This window comes from Pelodiscus sinensis, chromosome 6, assembly GCF_049634645.1.
Source record: "Pelodiscus sinensis isolate JC-2024 chromosome 6, ASM4963464v1, whole genome shotgun sequence".
Taxonomy (NCBI): Eukaryota; Metazoa; Chordata; order Testudines; family Trionychidae; genus Pelodiscus; species Pelodiscus sinensis.
Window position 1 is genome coordinate 9,420,802 of NC_134716.1, and position 18,480 is coordinate 9,439,281.

General features: G+C 41.1%; 1 protein-coding gene across 4 annotated transcripts in view; it reads left to right on the forward strand.

Moving 5' to 3' along the window:
• PTBP3 (polypyrimidine tract binding protein 3) overlaps nucleotides 1–18,480 on the forward strand; it is a 100,741-nt gene that overhangs the window by 35,599 nt on the left and 46,662 nt on the right. For 2 of the 4 annotated variants that reach the window (XM_075931420.1, XM_075931419.1), the window contains 2 exons: nucleotides 5,473–5,548; nucleotides 18,030–18,199. In XM_075931420.1, coding sequence (XP_075787535.1) covers nucleotides 5,524–5,548; nucleotides 18,030–18,199 — 195 coding nt within the window. In that variant the 5' untranslated portion in view covers nucleotides 5,473–5,523. The remainder of the gene's footprint in view (nucleotides 1–5,472; nucleotides 5,549–18,029; nucleotides 18,200–18,480) is intronic. The other 2 variants (XM_075931422.1, XM_075931423.1) reach the window with 1 other exon arrangement.

The window sequence follows — 18,480 nt, forward strand, 5'->3', positions numbered from 1 at the left end:
AATGTGTTGTCTGCAGGAAACTGAACTTCAATACTACAGTAAGGGCCCCAGAGTCAGTAATTGTCTTAATTCTGTGGCAGCTTTATATAATTTTCTGTAAAAATGTCTTTATATATGAAAATATACTGTCTATATTCTGTCCTCTTTTTGTTTAATATAAAACAATGTATTCTGCTTTGTCCTCATATCTTCAGCTTTTGATATGCCACCAATTTTTATACTAACAGTGAATTCCTGTATTGTTGAAGTTGTACAGGGAAGCTGGAAGCTTTGGCAGTTTTATAGCAGATACTTGGAACTGTGTAGTATAGTTTAGTATATTGAGAAATACTATTACATGACTGTTTTAGTCAATGAAAATGAAGGCTTAGGTAGTTCCAACGAGGATGGCAGTGATAACACGTCAGGCCTCACATATGATGCCTTCAAATATGGTTCAGCTCTTGTTTACAGACCAAACAAGGACAGGATGGACAAATCTTATCACTACTGAGCAGGGTCAAAAACTTCTTAGAATGGGTGGAAAGATCCAGTCAATGTGTATAAGGGGATCCCCTTCTCACAAACATCTGTTTTGCTCCTCCCCTTTAAAGCATCACTTTTATAAGGTAGGTCACACATCTGAACGGCCTCACAACATGAGGCAAATAGTTGCCAAAGGAGGTATCTGTTTACATCAGTCTTCTCAAGCGAAGAGTGGTCAGGAATGCCTGCACCCATTTCCTCCCACCAAACACAGGATCACACTCAAAAATCCTAATGTCTATTGGGTAGGGAGAGCCAGGTCACTTTATGTGCAGAAGAAACGAGGCTATGGAATTGATACATCTCCTGTAGGGTCATGCTGTCTGTGGCTTACCTCCCAAGCACACACAACTCACTAGCAGACAGCCATTCACAAATTCTCTCACGACTGCAAGTGGAAGAGACACACGAGTACTTTATGATCTATTCAGATGATGGGCATCATGGTCCCTAGATCAGTTCACCACTCACCAAAACCTAAGTCCATGCTACTTTCCCCAGAATGGGGAAAGGGCCATAGTCTCTGGGCTATGTTCTCGTCTTTCTCTGAGACAGGGACCTTCTGAATGGCTTTTCCTCTTTTTCCTTACAGTAGAATGTCTTGCTGAAAATAAAGGGATGGCGTTCCCATCAATTCTGATTACTCTTACTTGTCCGAGACATACCTGATTCCCTTCCATTTTCACAGCTTGTGTTTTGCATGCTTATCTCTCTTCCAGCTATTCTGTATATCCTTTTTCAGAACAGAGGATGTGTCCTACATCCCACATTGGTTCTAATACCTAAAAAGCTCCTGATCAAGGAATATACAAGAGGTTCTTTTATAGAAAGTCCTTGATGTAATACTCTACGTGCAGAGATGGTCCAGGTTTCAGATTTAGTTCATGTCTCAACAAATTTCTCCACCATCCAAGATTCTTCTCCATATCCTAGACTATGCATTCACTTTAAAAAGCTTGGGCCCATCTCTAAGCTAGCTCTGTTTGGGGCCACCTAACAGCTAGAACAGCTTTCCGCCAGCCTGTAGAAGGGTACTTATTGCTGTCACACCCATTAATAAGAGGTTCCTTAAGGCTTATAGAAAGCCTTTTCTCCCCTCTTCTGACTAGACCTCCCTTGAACACACCTGTTTGCTGCTATATTTATCCATGAAAATGGTCTTCCTGATAGAGATGACTGGGGCAGAATAGGAAAGAGTGGTTCTGATGACACATTCCCTTCCTACAGTGTTTTTTCCAGACAACCATGTGCTCAGAACCCCTCCAAAATTCATCCTTAAAATAACCTCCTTATTTCACAAGAATCGATTGATTCACATTCCTGTCTTCTATCTCAACCTTCTTTCTCATCAAGACATCTGAAGTATCCTGAGCTTCTCTAAAGCCTTTAGGAAGTCCCCATGGCTTTTCCTCTCCATCGAGGAAAGGTCCAAGGGCTCAGCAATATCAGCCCAAAGGCTGCCCAAGTGGGTCTTAAATTGTATCAGACAATGTTATCAAGTTTGCATCATGACCCCTCCAGACTGCACAAGGTGAAAACTTTCTCTGTTACCTGTAAACCACAAGCTATGGTGCGTCAGTGTCTATCGCTGTTAGGCCAAATGATCAGAAGTACCTATGTGGTGATGTTTGCCAGACTCCACTTTCAGTGTCTGCAAGTTTGGCTCTACTCAACTCACTAGCCAAACAGAGACTGCATGGGTTTGTACTTCCTTGATGTTCATAACTCCCTGGCGCACTGATTAAGCAGAAGCTTCTCTGCATACCATGAATGGGAGCTACACAAGTCCTAAGATATTTATGCAGTGGGAATACTCTGTTATGGGACCTCTTTTATATCCCAAGTGAACAGAAAAACATCCCCTGTCTTTTCCTATGGGAGCCATGGGTCATGATTCCCAGGATGATGCTCTCCTGTTGTCCTTGATAAGTATAAGATGCACTTTTCCTCCTTAGTTCCCCTACTAACACAAGTCATAGGGAAGATTTGTCACAACAGAACCATCATCTTCCTACCACTGTTCTGGCCCATCCAGTTCTGGCTGATGGATCTTGTAATGATGTCCATATAGTCATTTATCAGTACACGCCCATTTCTGTGTCTCATAATCCAGGGCGGGGGAAATCAAGCAGCAGCCCAACCCAGGCTCACTCCGCTTCAGAGCATTGGAAATAGAATCCTCATGCTTTGCCATTGTTCAGGAGATCCTTAACCAAAATAGAAATGATTCTACTCCAACCTACCACCTAGATCAAAGGAGGTGCTTTTAGATCTGGGGGTGTTTCTTCTGACATTTGCTAGAGTATTCCTGTCATCCTAGACTGTTTACTGTCCTGAAATAATTCAGGTCTAGCCTTTCGTTAGCTGTGGGCAAACTTAGCAGTGATTAGTGTTTTCTTCTTTATTTTACTCACCCAGTGTCTGAACAATTTATGGAGCACTTGCTCAGGATTGTGTCTCACATTTTTAGATCTAGACCTCAGTGGCATCTTAGCCATGTTCTGTTATCACTGTCAGCAAAAACCAGTAGGAGACCACTTCATCCTCCCTGGATACTCAGTAACAGACTTGAAAGTTGCAAAAAAAATTCACATGCAAATTTGACACTCATATTGGGCCTGTATACTGAGTGGCTAGATCACTAGAAAAAGTAATTTCCCTCCTTCTGGTCCTCTCACCTTCTCATCGATTGTTGGGAGTGATCCACGTCCACACTAATTGAATTGGCCTTGTTAGCACCCATTTTTGCATGTGTACACATCCCTGCCAAAGTGAAGCTTCAGCTTCATGCATCTGAAGACGGGGACTCCAGCCTACGAAAGCTATGTCTATATACATTTGTTAGTCTTTAAATTACCACAGGACTCCTGATAATCTGTTTCAGCAAAAACAAACATGGCTACCCCTCTGAAAAGTGACACTTATCAGCCTAGCTTTGTGTTACCGTCCAGGCCTCCATATGAAACCTGAATGAGCGTTAAAGATGCGGAGAGAGCAATCTAAATATCTGGGCTTTGGCTGTTGATTCATTCTTTGGAAACTAACTTTCCAGAAAGCATTTCCTCTGACAGTACAGATCTAGTTCTCAAATGGTTGTTTTGAGGGATGAGTGTAAATTAGCTCTTCGGGGCAGGGATTATGTGAGTTTAGGGATGTTAGCGTGTAATTGACTACACAATTAACTGATAAATCTTGGCTTAATCTTGTTGACTACACACATTTCCCTCCTTGCTGCCTCTGTAGCAGAGGCAGCAAGAAGGGGAGAGCGGGAGCCATTGCTCTTGAGGAGCTGGCTTTAAGCAAGTTCCCCCCAAACACTAGATCCATCTGCCTTTCACCCCCAGCCCCAGGCTGCTGCCTCTGTTAGAGAGGCAGTAGTGCGGAGGATTTAGGGGGGCATGCGGGATCCTATATGTGCAGGAAGCTGGCTCTGCACACCTGCCTGCCCCACCCTCACTTGCTGCCTCCTACAGAGCAGAGGCAGGTAGGAGCCGGTGCTGGGAATAGCTGGCTTAAAAGTTGGTCCCCCCAACACCAGCTCTTCAGTGTTGCCTGTTCCCCGCCCTGCAATCAGAGGCAGCAGCACAGGGGTGGGCAGGGGAGCTGCCGCGAAGCAGCCTCTGTCTGGTGTTTGCTCCACAGCAGCAGCCCCTGTCAGTGGGGGATCTGTGGGGGAGCTCAGACCCCAGTGGACAGGAGCTGCTGCTGCCTCCCCACACTGATACAGAGAGGGGCAGGGGGTTCCACAGGAGTGGGGCTGGGAGCACGCTGACTGCAATCCCTGCCCCCAGGGATTGTGGAATAGTCATGAAACTGTTAAGATGTGCCCTTTTCCAATCTTTTCCAATGCCAATATATCTTTTTTGAGATGAGGCTACCACGTTTGTATGCAGTATTCAAGATGTGGGCATGGGATATATATATATATAGGCAATAAGATATTCTCTGTCTTATTCAGTTAAGGATGTTAAATTGTGGTTATCTAACTGTGTAGTCCCGGCTCGCGCTGGCTCTGGGAGCCACCCATGCTGCGGCTCTGCATTTTAAAAGTAATAAATGCTTCTGGGCTCGTATGACATTTAAAATGCAGAGGGGCAGTGTCCTGGATCAGCACAAGCCAAGACTGCTTGATCCCAGCTCGTGCTCAGTTCACCGGCCCCTGTTTACAGTGGCTAGGGCTGGCTGCAGGTAGGGGCTGCTACCAGAGCAATCCCTAGCCTCCACCAACAGACAACACCAGCCTGGATTGCCGCAAACAGGGGCTGCTTGGAGGCTGCAGCAGCCCCTGTCCGTGGACCCTTGGCATGCTACAGGCAGTGATGGCTTCACGGTAACCTCCCCTACCTTCCCCCCTGCTGCCTCTGATAGAGGTTAACAGGAGGGGGGCAGGCAGCATCACAGAGACGGCTTTTAAGTCCACTCACCACAGCACCGGCTCCTCGCCCCCCCATTTGCTGCCTCTCATAGTGGGTAACGGGAGGGATCATGTGAGGATTACCCGTTCGGTTCCCTCCCTCTGCGTTATCGGCCGCTGTCAGCAGACAAGATACTGGGCTAGATGGACGTCTGACTTAATATGGCCGTTCTTATGAGAAAGAAATAGAAAGTGTATTTATAAGCAATGGCTTAGAATAGGCAATAGATTTGTCAGTCTATGGTTTAATATAGCTCAGCTCATTTTCAGAAAACATTAGCACCTTGAATTTTAAGGGCCAACCAGTGTGATATGGCTGGCTGATATTTGCATTTGTTCTCTTTCTTGTTGGAATATTAGTGCATGTTCTTAAATATCTCACACAAAAAAATAGATAATGTGATGGGTAATGTTAAAAAGAAATTATGAAATGTAAAACTGAGTACCTGATTACAGTAATTTGTTAGTTCTGTTAAGAGGTGGATTTTTGCCTAGGAATGCCTTTCTGATAATCTTGTATTTTATGTTTTCAGCGTGGATCTGACGAGCTTCTTTCTTCAAGTATCACTAACGGGCCTTTTACCATGAGCAATTCTACTCCAGCTACAGGTATTTCTTTTAAAATAATAAATTTATGATGCTTTTATAGCTTAGCAATGTTAGCACAGTTACAGAAAATTTAACGTTGTGCACACACTCATGTAACCTCTCTGTGAGCAGGCCCCCAAGTCTTAGATTCCTAGAGAGACAGGAAAGTCAGGCTCTTAGTGAGCAAAGGTGCCTGGATTCATTCTGTAGTGATCCTTGTGGGAATTAATGAGTAGTGTTGTATTCTATAACTAATCAACATACACCCACCTCCCCCTTTAGAACCTGAGAAACCCATTCAGATTGGTGAACATGTTTCCTGATTGCTTGAAACTTGAACAAAGATCTACTACAGAGCTGTGGCACCTACAAATAGAGACACGGCACTGCAAAACCTGAAATAATTTTTTCAGCACTGGTGAAGTCACTGAAAATTTTACGTAGTGGGCCAACAATTACCTCCTCTTAATAGCACGATCAAACCAGTAATATCTGTAGAGATTCCCAGGAGCCCATTCTTTATGCTTTCCTCCCATTCTGTTTTTAAGAGTGCTTCAGAAGATTGAGAGAGATGGAAATAATTCTGAGGCGGCAACACTAGCCAAAGAGATCTGGTTCTTTAAGACTACCTGCTTCTTTGGGTATTCAGCTCTTCCCATGTCACTTAAAAATGTGGTTGTGCTGTGGGAGCCATTACCATATGCATCTGAAAAACCTAAACCTAACAGTGAGTGGGATGTTTGTATATATGTAGATTGTACAATAAGGCAAGGCTAGCTCTCTACATCAAGATACTTCTCAGACTTAATAGTTGAAAAAAATGGCAATTTCCAATAATTTAGATTTTATTAATGATGGAATAGGTGACAGTTTTGTGGTTTAATACTTTCATGGTTGACTCTGACTTTAATCTGAAGTACTGCAAAATTCAGCTCTTAAATTATTTTCTTGCTAAAGTTAACAGAGTTTTAGATTAGTTTGAGGTCTGTATTTAGATATAACAAAAAACCAGGACTATGTAGCACTTTAAAGACTAACAAGATGGTTTATTAGAAGCGGTGGATGTCATATACCTAGACTTTAGTAAGGCATTTGATACGGTCTCGCATGATATTCTTATTGATAAACTAGGCAAATATATCTTAGATAGGGCCACGATAAGGTGGGTGCATAATTGGCTGGATAACCATAGTCAGAGAGTTGTTGTTCACGGTGCTAAATCCTGCTGGAAAGGGATAACAAGTGGAGTTCCTCAAGGGTCTGTTCTGGGACCCGTACTGTTCAATATCTTCATCAATGATGTAGATATTGGGATAGAGAGTACGCTTATTAAGTTTGCAGATGATACCAAACTGGGTGGGGTTGCAACTTCTTTGGAGGATAGGGACATAATTCAAAATGACCTTAGCAAGTTAGAGAAATAGTCAGAGGTAAACAGGATGAGGTTTAATAAAGAGAAATGCAAAGTGCTCCACTTAGGAAGGAACAATCAGTTCCATACATAGAAGATGGGAAGCGACTGTCTAGGAAGGAGCATGGCGGAAAGGGATCTAGGGGTCATAGTGGACCACAAGTTGAATATGAGTCAACAGTGTGATGCTGTTGCAAAAAAAGCAAATATGATTCTAGGTTGTATCAACAGGTGTGTTGTAAGCAAAACTCGTGAAGTCATTCTGCCGCTCTACTCTGCACTAGTTAGGCCTCAGCTGGAGTACTGTGTCCAGTTCTGGGCGCCACATTTCAAGAAAGATGTGGCGAAATTGGAAAGGGTACAGAGAAGAGCGACAAGAATGATTAAAGGTCTAGAAAACATGACCTATGAAGCCAGGCTTCATGAACGGGGCTTGTTTCGTTTGGAAAAAAGAAGATTAAGGGGGGACATGATAGCGGTTTTCAAATATCTAAAAGGGTGTCACAAGGAGGAAGGCGAAAATTTGTTTCTCTTGGTTTCTGAGGACAGGACAAGGAGTAATGGGCTTAAAGTGCAGCAGGGGAGGTTTAGATTGGACATTAGGAAAAAATTCCTAACTGTGAGGGTGGTCAAATATTGGAATAAATTGCCAAGGGATGTGGTGGAATCTCCCTCTCTGGAGATATTTAAGAACAGGTTAGACAGACATCTGTCAGGGATGGTGTAGACTGATCTTGGTCCTGCCTTGAGGGCGGGGGGCTGGACTCGATGACCTCTTGAGGTCCCGTCCAGTCCTATGATTCTATGATTAAGTGATGAGCTTTCATGGGCCAGACCCACTTCCTCAGATCAAATAGTGGAAGAAAATTGGCGGTCAAGGCTGTGAAGGCTAGGACTATAATTAAGTTTAAAGAGAAGCTAGATAATTTCATGGAGGTTAAGTCCATAAAAGGCTGTTAGCCAGGGGATAAAATAGTGTCCTTGGCCTCTGTTGTCAGAGGCTGGAGAGGGATGGCAGGAGACAAATCGCTTGATCATTGTCTTCGGTCCACCCTCTCTGGGGCACCTGGTGCTGGCCACTGTCGGTAGACAGGATACTGGGCTAGGTGGGCCTTTGGTCTGACCCAGTATGGTCATTCTTATGTCAGAGAGGCAGGGATAGCTCAGTGGTTTGAGCATTGGCTTGCTAAACCCAGGGTTGTGAGTTCAGTCCTTGCAGAGGCCATTTAGGGATTTGGGGCAAATATTTGTCGGGGATGGTACTTGGTCCTGCTGTGAAGGCAGCGGACTGGACTCGATGACCTTTCAAGGTCCCTTCCAGTTCTAGGAGATAGGCAATCTCCATTTAATATAAATATTTAAATTTTACTGACATCCCACGATGGAATCCAAAGACGTGGACTGACTACGTGCCCTTGAATTGTTATAGTAGCCATTGCTTACAGGTTGGCCAAAACTCGCACAGAAAAGTTACGCTACACTATTCCACAGTACGTTGCCTTTACTGTTTGTCCATCAGCATTGTCTGGTTTCTTTGCTCAGAAAGGGCTTCTTGTGTGTGCCATGCAGACTAAGCACAATTTCAATACAGATACATAGTATTTGTAACTTCAGTTACAAAAACAATACATTCATTCTAGTAAGATAATCCTATTCCTCAAAATATAACTTTTCCAATGGCATGTCATGTGACTTATTTTATACCAAAATGCATCATGGTGATTTCATGATCATATCTTAATATTACTACGACGACTATGGGGTGTAGTGTCAAAATACTGTCTGTAAGCCCAATAATACAAAAAAGGAGACCCACACAATCACCTTCAGGGAAGTGAATTTTTGCAGCATGTTCATCTTTCAAAGAAGATATACGTCAAAGGTATGCTTTTCAGTTAATAGTATTTATAGTATGATTTTTACGAGTCACAGCTATTTACTTGCCACTTATAATTTGTGGGAGCTTTGTCTTGGCTTTGCTGTGTTTTGTCCCATATCTCATTTGAGTACCACATTCCAAGTGTTGATGAACCATGGAAGTACTCCCTAACTGTACTTGGTACAAAGTATTAATGCATCTTTGCTTTGACAAGTTTCCTATTTTCTAATGCCAAAGTTGACTTCATCTTTGTAAAGTGTTGTGCAATGCTTGATGTGAGAGAGCAAAATTGTGGGACTGTTAACTTCCTAACATTTATTTGTATTGTACACATTTTACATGTATTGTGCACATGGTGCCTGTTGGTGTGGTGTATATTAAGCCTTACTTATATTAGATAATAGGTACCATTCATCCCAGTATTGTTGACAAAGATAACATCTTGTTAATCAAATAAACCTGCTTTTACGTGTCCTGAAGACCTGTTTACCACTTCAGAACAAGTGTCTTTTTTGTGTGTCTTCCTTTATAAAGTGAACTGATTTAAATCAGCAAGCAGGAAACCTGGATTTAAATATTCATTTTAATCTGTTCTACATTTATAGTTTCTATCTTATAGTAATTTTTCCTAAAGAAAGATTTATTCTTATTGGTTAGTAACCATTGAAGCAAGTTGAGTTGCAAGTCCATATATTTTCTTTACATTAACTTTAGTGGTAGTTCTGGTTGGAAGATGTAATATATAATTAGCTTACCTAAAGGTATGTTGATATAGTATAACATACATTTAAATTCTTAATTTTTATTTTTGATTGCATTAGAAAATAGTGAATGATGCATTTCTTATTTGCCTGGAATAATTTTTCCTTGTGATATTTTTATTAAGCTGCATTTATGTGTGTCGTGTGGTTTGATTTATTTTAGCTCCAAGGGAAACCAGTACACTTCAGGGCTACTTAACCACTTTATTTGTTGCAAGCTTTAAGCAGTTAATACAGTTTTTTAAGTTTACAAGCCTTAAGAACAAATACTATACAATTTAAACCTTAAATTCTATAAATTCTAAAGCAAATACAGTGCAAAGCAATTCAAAAGCAGTTACTAACAGATCTACTATATACAATAATAAAGCCTAATTCATTACACTTCACCTGTATACTACCTACGGTGCCAGGCAGGAGGTTGTAGTTCCATGTTTTCCCACCCATAGGAACATAGCCGGTGTGAAGGATCTAATCACTTCTAGTTACCTCAAGCAGGATGTGTTGGTCAACCCTGCCTATTCCCGCCCCCACCGATTGTTCTTACTAAACCCAATTTATAGCAAAGCGCGACTTGGTCATTCTAATAATATTTACCAATTGATTACGTATTATTTAGGATATGTAAAATGCCCAACGCCCCTATTTGGGGTAGATCCTGCTACTCAGGATGCCACTGCTATGTGCACAGTTAACAGTTTTATGGCTGTATCTGTACTTTTTGCTGATCAGAAACAAGTACCAGTACAAGGCTGCTTGTCCTGTGTGTTCTTGAGGTGGTCTCGCATACTATGCTTAATCTGCATTGTTACGCATAACAATTCCTGACTCTCGGGCCCTGCCTGCATGCTTTGTTATATCAGACTTGAGCAGGCCAGAAATCTACACTTTGGACAAAGCAGACATCACCAGGTACTGCCAAGGCAGGGTAATGCAGGCTCCCCCACACTATGGAAATTGGAACTGACTTAAAATGCACAAAATTATTATTTAAAAAATATGCATTAGTTAAAGAAAACTACCTTACATATGCTGGATTTAAAAAGAAAAGTTTATCAAAACTTGTTTTGCATTTAAGACTTGTTACACAAAGGAAGCATTTTAGTGAATTGAACTGCAGAAAGGGATTTAGTGGTCATAGTGGACTACAAGCTAAATATGAGTCAACAGTGTGATGCTGTTGCAAAAAAAAGCAAACATGATTCGAGGTGTGTTGTGAGCAAGACACAAGAATTCATTCTTCCGCTCTACTCTGCGCTGATTAGGCCTCAGTTGGAGTACTGCGTCCAATTCTGGGCACCACATTTCAAGAAAGATGTGGAAAAATTGTAGAAGGTTCAGAGAAGAACAACAAGAATGATTAAAGGTCTAGAGAACATAACCTATGAAGGAAGACTGAAAGAATTGGGCTTGTTTCGTTTGGAAAGGAGAAGACTGAGAGGGGCATGATAGCAGTTTTCAGGTATCTAAAAGGGTGTCACGAAGAGGGAGAAAAATTATTCTCCTTGGCCTCTGAGGATAGGACAAGAAGCAATGGGCTTAAACTGCAGCAAGGGAGGTTTAGGTTGGACATTAGGAAAAAGTTCCTAACTATCAGAGTGGTCAAATACTGGAATAAGTTGCTGTCATGATCATGAGGGTTAGCCAACAGCCTGGGAACTAAGGGGTTAACCTTACCTAAGTCAGGTAGATTCAGCCAATAGAAATGTAGGTAGGAATTTCAAACTGGGACAAAGGAATGTTTGGTTTCTCCCTCCTTTTGTCCTGGGCAGTTTCTCTCCATCTACTGAGGGGGACAGACAGAGTGTCTCCCTCCAAGAATAGACTCTTCACTCTTCAGTAAGTAGGGTAAAGTTTAGATAAATCAGTTAGGTTTTATTGTTTTATGTTTTGGGAAATGGGATCTGATGTCTGGGCATTTAAAAATGCTTTTTGCTCTCTTTTGTAACTAAGCTCCTCGCTGATGGTGGGTTTCTCCTCCATGAATATATTACTTTGTTACTTTTTCATCTAGTCATTATGCGTTCAACAGGAATATTGTACTGATGATAAAAGTTCTTTCTCTTTTCTTTTCTTAACCTGGCATTGGTTAATTTTTGTGTCCTGGTTTGTATTTTAGGGGTGAGATTTCCCAAGTGATCTTTCCCCTGATTTTCTTATCAATACTTGGGTGGTGGCAGCGGGATTTTATCCCTAAAATCTAGGTTAAAACTTCCCCCCAAAATCTTATACCAAAGCCTGGTAGATAAGGTTTTTGGGGTACTTTTGCTGGCCCCCATGTAGCCAGACACAAACCCCATCTTGTTTTTCCACAAACCCCATCTTGTTTCCCCACCCCCCCCAGAGAGCAAGAGAAAGGCAGTCAGCCTTTGATGCCCTGGGAACGCAGGTGTGCTGCCTGTCCCTGACTCTACCATAAACAGAAACCAGACAGTAAATGGGCTAGCTGACGACCCGGGACCTCCCGTCGCCCTGATGGCTAGTACCAGTAATTGACACGCCTGCACTGTCCCAGGAGAGGAATCTTCGCCCATCACATACCAGAGGTGCCCATTGTCTGCATTTTCCCAGGTGTAAATTATGCTTTGCACCCTTCGTGGGAAACTTGGCATTCAAAGCCATTTTTCCTAATTGGCCACTTGAGCCTAGGAAGAAGCCTTCATGACCCAAGGGGTATAAAAGAGGTTCAGCAGCCCACCCCATTTGAGCTCCAATCATCTATACCTGCTGGCAGGTATTGATTGTCTCCCGAGGTCTGTGGGACGCCCAACCTCGCCCTACTTCTTCCCGAGGGATTGAGAGAAAGACGCTGGCCACGCCAAGTCTGGAACGCAGGGGTGAGAATATATACCTGCTATGTGTCTATTTTGCATGCATTTAATAAGAGCTCAGAGAACCAAAGGGTTTCATGGTACCTGTAAGTGACTTATTAGTGTAATTTCTGTCCTGTCCTTTGTAGTGTCTGTGTTATCTGTAACACAGTAGTAGCATTTAACAGCTAAATTTACCCTGTAACAATAAAATAGTAACTGTTTAAGCTTTAACCTGACTCCTTCAGTTGCTGTAACAGAACCAAGCACAATTTAAAAGAACTTCAGCCGGTCATAAGGGACTCACTGCCCTGACCGTCGGCTGACACCCCACTCCTGCATTTATCATGCCAGAGTGGGGAAGGAGCCATGACAGTTGCCTAGGGAGGTTGTGGAATCTCCATCTCTGGAGATATTTAAGAGCAGGTTAGATAGACATCTGTCAGGGATGGTCTAGATGGTACTGAGTCCTGCCATGAGGGCAGGGGACTGGACTTGATGACCTCTCGAGGTCCCTTCCAGTTCTAGTGTTCTATGATTCTGATTATTTCTGGTCACTGCTCTTCAAGATGTTAGAACTACTGGATCTCATCCTCAGGCCTCATTTATATTCATCAACTGGAAGAGGAATACAAGCTCTCTGGCTTTTTTTCAACTCCAAATGGTAACCATTCTCTGAATGAGCAAGCTATTGCACTGAAATATTAGAATACGTTGAAATAAAGGTGTTCCGTCTTGAAGTGACTACTGCTGTGAAAAGCTGATTTTTATCTGTTAATCAACTCTGGCTTCAGGTGCTTTGTCAGTAATTTCTACCAGTTCTGTGGTGTGTTCTTCAGAAAATGTATAGCAAATAAGTTTGGCTTGAATTTTTGTCTTTAATGTAAATTATTTTAATAATTCTGGTATGTTTTTAGTTATAAATATAGGATGACAAAATGCTAGTTTAATTTTAAATAGATTCATTTAAAAAGTATTTAAATCAGATTTAAATAAAATGCATTTTTTAAACTCTTTATGTCCTCTGTATTATCTAAATCTGAGCCTGTACTGAAGTCCTAGATACCGAGATGAAACTTCTTTACATCCAACTTCTTTGGTAGTTGTACGCACCTCCATACTGTGAGGTCTTAGTCTCTTCTATTTTCTACATTTTAGGAATTGTCATTTTTTGCAGTAGACCTCCTCCTTTGCCTTTATTGATACTTGACAAAAGCCTTGGAAAGGAGTCCCTGTCATCATAGATCACATGCCTCAGGGAGGTCTTATGTTCCCTAGTGTACATGTTTGTGTACTATATAGACTTCCGATATGGGGCACAGTCCCTTTTCCCTTTGTCTCTGTGGAACTATCAATATCTTTCCTGTGCTCCTTATTCAGCTGAATTGAGATGTAGATTAAAGTTGTATCCTCTTAAAGAATTTTCTAGGGGTGGCTCAGCCATACCATTCAAAGCACTTTCAGATTGAGAAGAGCCTCACAATAAGAAAGATGACCTTGTGGAAAAATTTGTGCACTTAACGTTGTGATGGGACCCTCAGGATACAGTTTAGAACAGTAGGAATGCTGTGTTTCCTTTAACTCTTCAGCCTGAGCGCGCTCACAAGGTTTTGCTAGTGACAAGCAGCCCTATGCCTGCCTGAGATGCATGAATGCTCTCAAAGCCACTTATGAACAGTGTTCATCTTTTCCATCCATATGTAGATGTTTTTCCCATCCATATGTACAGTACATTTTCTTATGTACACTGAGGCATGTGTGAAAATGCACTCCTATACTATACCTCAGAACTAGACCATCATGCACTGCTCCAGGTGAACTGTGCAAATGGAACTGTGCAAATGGAATGTGGGCATATACTAGCCTTTGTAAAACATAAGCAAATTACTAGATACTTAGAACTTCCTGGCAAAGATAAGTAGTAAAACAAGATTATTGACCATATACTCCCTAAATCAACACTCGTACATAAGGAGCTTAAACAGATCTTCTGCGAAGGTAAGTTTACTCCTCTTGCTAGTTTGCTACTTCATATCACCACCTATCCTGTCTTGTTGGCTTGCAATGGGACGAGCTTCTACATCAATCCAAAAAACTCTGAGGAGACCAAAAATAAATTCAAGGTAGTGGCTACAAAAGGCCAGTTGATGATGGATTCCATTCTGAGGGTCTGTTCACTAAAGCAGAGAGAACAGCCAGCTTGAACCAGTAAGTTCATCCTGGGTTTGAAGGAGCCAAAGGTGTAATCTTACATGTGTCATGTAACGTGGAATGAAATCCAGTAGACTAAAGCAGACTCTTGATTAGATTTTTGGATGAGTTCAAGTGTTAAATCAGTGGTTCGTTGCTGAGAATTTTTCTTGAAGTATATGAAGATCAGTAGTGCCCTTATTCATTGTATGGATTGAGTTGAGCTGAGAAAGCTTTGCCTCAGTTGATCCTGAGATCATACTGTATTTCCTCTATCCAACACTATTTAGATTTTTAAAGCTATTTCCACAAGTTGGGAGCTGTTCTCTGCCTGGTACTTGATTGCTGTACTCTTGTCAAGGTTTTTTGATAGACCTTCTGTACTGTGTTTTTTCATAAGGACAGAATTGCATTCAAGCCACGTCCAAAATGTTTTACAAACATTTTTTGTATTTTTTCATGTGAATCAATTTATATACTTATTGTTCCCCCTTCCCTCCCTCTCCAAAAGTTCTCCTGTGGAGGCTAAACTCTCCACTGTAGACATTCTTAAGATTGTGTTTTTTATCTTGCTAGGTCAAAGCCAGACTATGTGGTTTTTGGTAAGTCTAAAGTGCAGCCTGTTTTCTCAGACTCAAAATGAGTTAGACTGCATTAAGATTTCCTGCTCATTAAGTAACTGTCTTTCTCCCTCAAGTCAGGGAGACGCTCTGCTAGGGCTCTGACATCTGTAGTCTGCTTTTGGAAAAATCCCTATTTCTGTGTTCTGTAGTATGCCCACTTGAAGTTCAGTTCATATATTTACCAATCCCTACTCCATTGTGTCAGTTTCTAGATCAGAAGCTCAGTTTGGAAGGACTCTCCTATAGTAGTTGTGTGATAGGAATCCAATCTAACTAACTACTTGAGAGAGAATTGCTAATTACACACCTACAATGGGATCCCTCCTGGATTACTCTGTCTTTTTACGGTAATACGTTTTGCAAGATGCTTTTGTTCATTTGGATCTCAAGACTCTCCTTCCTTATCAAGTGGTATGGAGTTCTTATCTGGATTTCTGTATTGGTGAAAGAACTGAATGGTATCTGCTTGATCATACTTTCCTTAGGCTATGTCTAGACTGCAGTGGGTTTTCGAAAAAAGGGGCCTTTAAAAAAAAAAAATCAAAACAAACAAACAAACATACTTTACCTGCATCTAGACTGCTACTGTGTTCTTTGGAAATTAAATCAAAAGAACACAGCGCTTTTTGGACAGCGGTAAACCTCATTTTATGAGGAGGAACACCTTTTTTTGAAAGTGCTCTTTTGAAAAAGGCATTCTTGACTGCAAACCAGGCTCTTTTTGAAAGAGCATCCAGATTGTCTGGGTGCTCTTTCGAAAAAGTTGTGGCTGTCTAAACCATCTCTTTCAAAAGAAACTTTTTTGAAAGACTCTTTCAAAGGAAGAGTGTAGTCTGGACTCACCCTTAATGTTGGAGGGTGAAGGTGTGCAAAGTGCACACACAGCCCCAACAGACATTGGGCAGAAAGATGTGCATACCAATAGTGGGATCCTTGTGGACAATACTTCTTGAACTCATTACCATAATTATTTTTTTTCCTTTGGCAGATAAGGTTCTTGTAAACTTGGGCAAAGATCCTTTTGGCCTATGGTAACACAGAGATGTTAATTTCCCACAAAAAATCATAGAATCATAGAATACCAGGACTGGAAGGGACCTCGAGAGATCGAGTCCAGTCCCCTGCCCTCATGGCAGGACCAAGTACTGTTTAGACCATCCCTGATAGACATTTATCTAACCTACTCTTAAATATCTCCAGAGATGGAGATTCCACAACCTCCCTGGGCAATTTATTCCAGTGTTTAACCACCTGACAGTTAGGAACTTTTTCCTAATGTCCAACCTAAACCTCCCTTGCTGCAGTTAAAGCCCATTGCTGCTTGTTCTAGCCTTCAGAGGCCAAGATGAACAAGTTTTCTCCCTCTTCCTTGTGACACCCTTTTAGATACCCCAAAACTGCTATCATGTCCCCCCTCAATCTTCTTTTTTCCAAACTAAACAAACCCAATTCCTTCAGTCTTCCTTCATAGGTCATGTTCTCTAGACCTCTAATCATTTAATTCAGTAAGGTTTTTCAAGGATATTGGAGTCCATTGTGCTAAATGCTAAGGTTATGTATTACTGTGGGCTATGATTGAATGTACATACCTCACTAGAGGGGACACGTCTGACCCCTGTGAAATGTTATGGACTGCAGATTGACTGTATTGAGCAATATTCCAAACCAAAATGACTCTTTTGGACAACCTGTGTCAACTGGTTTGCCTAGAGAATCCCTGTCCAAGATGGGACAGCTAAAAACCAGAAGCCTAAAGTTGGTCACCTTAGTAGGCCAGGGAGGGGTAATACAACTATAATTGCCCTGAACTGTGACAGGGACAATATAAGAAGAAAGTGGTGTTGTCTTCTTTCTTCAGATTACAGTGTGGTGCAGCCTGGTTTCTTATTGTGCAGCAGGATATACTTAAAAGAACAAAAATGTATTTTGCCAGCTTCTCACAGCAGATGTTCTAAGGTTTCTGATAAGTGCTTTCTAACCATGTGTGTCACTGAGATGGGCACTGTAAAATTAAAAATCACACTTTTGAAATTGTATCTAGCTCAATAAGATTAGAGGATATTGTATTTCTTATTTATAGGTGCATTTGACCATACGATAGTGGTTTCTTATTGTTTTTACCTATGAATGTGGTAGAGTTTTTTGTTCTTACATGTCACTTATATTCATAACCTCTAGTCTTACTAGTTGCTTTAGTCACATTAGATCCTTCATACCGTAATGATTTTACAATCAAGGAATATATAAGCAACAGAAAAAGGGTGATGGGGAAGAATAGACCATGGAAGTGGCTGGTGGCAAATTTTTTACTCTAATTGCCCTTCAGTATATAATTAGTTGGTTGACTTACTGTACATGACATGATACATGTGGTACTTAAAGGACCCGGTGGCTCTAAATCCATGCAAGTTTGCAGAGGAAATTGGGAGCAGATGTATTTCTAAACTACTTTTGATGTTTTTAATCGAATAAATTATAGAATGTCTTTTAATATTGATGACTTCAGATGAGGATCAGCTTTAATAATAGTAAAGGTAACAATCTAATTATTTTAGAAGTATCAGAGGGGTAGCCGTGTTAGTCTGAATCTGCAAAAGCGATGAGAAGTCCTGTGGCATCTTATAGACTAACAGATTTATTGGAGCATTAGCTTTTGTGGGCAGACTACGAAAGACCACATGCATCTGATGAAGTGGGTCTTTGCCCACGATAGCTTATACTCCAAGAAATCTGTTAGTCTATAAGGTGCCACAGGACTTCTTGTTGTTTAATTATTTTAGAATTAAAATATGCATCTTATAGTAATTGTTCTTTCTCTAATATTTTAGCTAATGGGAATGACAACAAGAAATTTAAAGGAGACAGATCTCCCTGCTCCCCTTCTCGTGTCCTTCACCTTCGTAAAATTCCAAATGATGTCACTGAAGCAGAGGTCATTTCATTAGGTCTCCCTTTTGGCAAAGTAACAAATCTCTTGATGTTGAAAGGAAAAAGCCAGGTATGTAATTATTTGTAGGACTGAAATGCAAGAGGGCACTATTTATATACGAGTTTACCTCTTTGGTATCGCATTTGGTTGAAAAATTGTAGGGCCAATTATTTTATAGATTATTTGAGACTTTCAACACATCGGTTTTAAAACTTTATGAAATGATGCAATTGTATTGATCTCAAAATCTGTGTAAATGTCCAATATAATATGCCATTCTTTATATTATTGGAAGAGATAAAATAGAATTATCCTATTGTTTAATATACAGCATGCTGGGTAATGCTTTC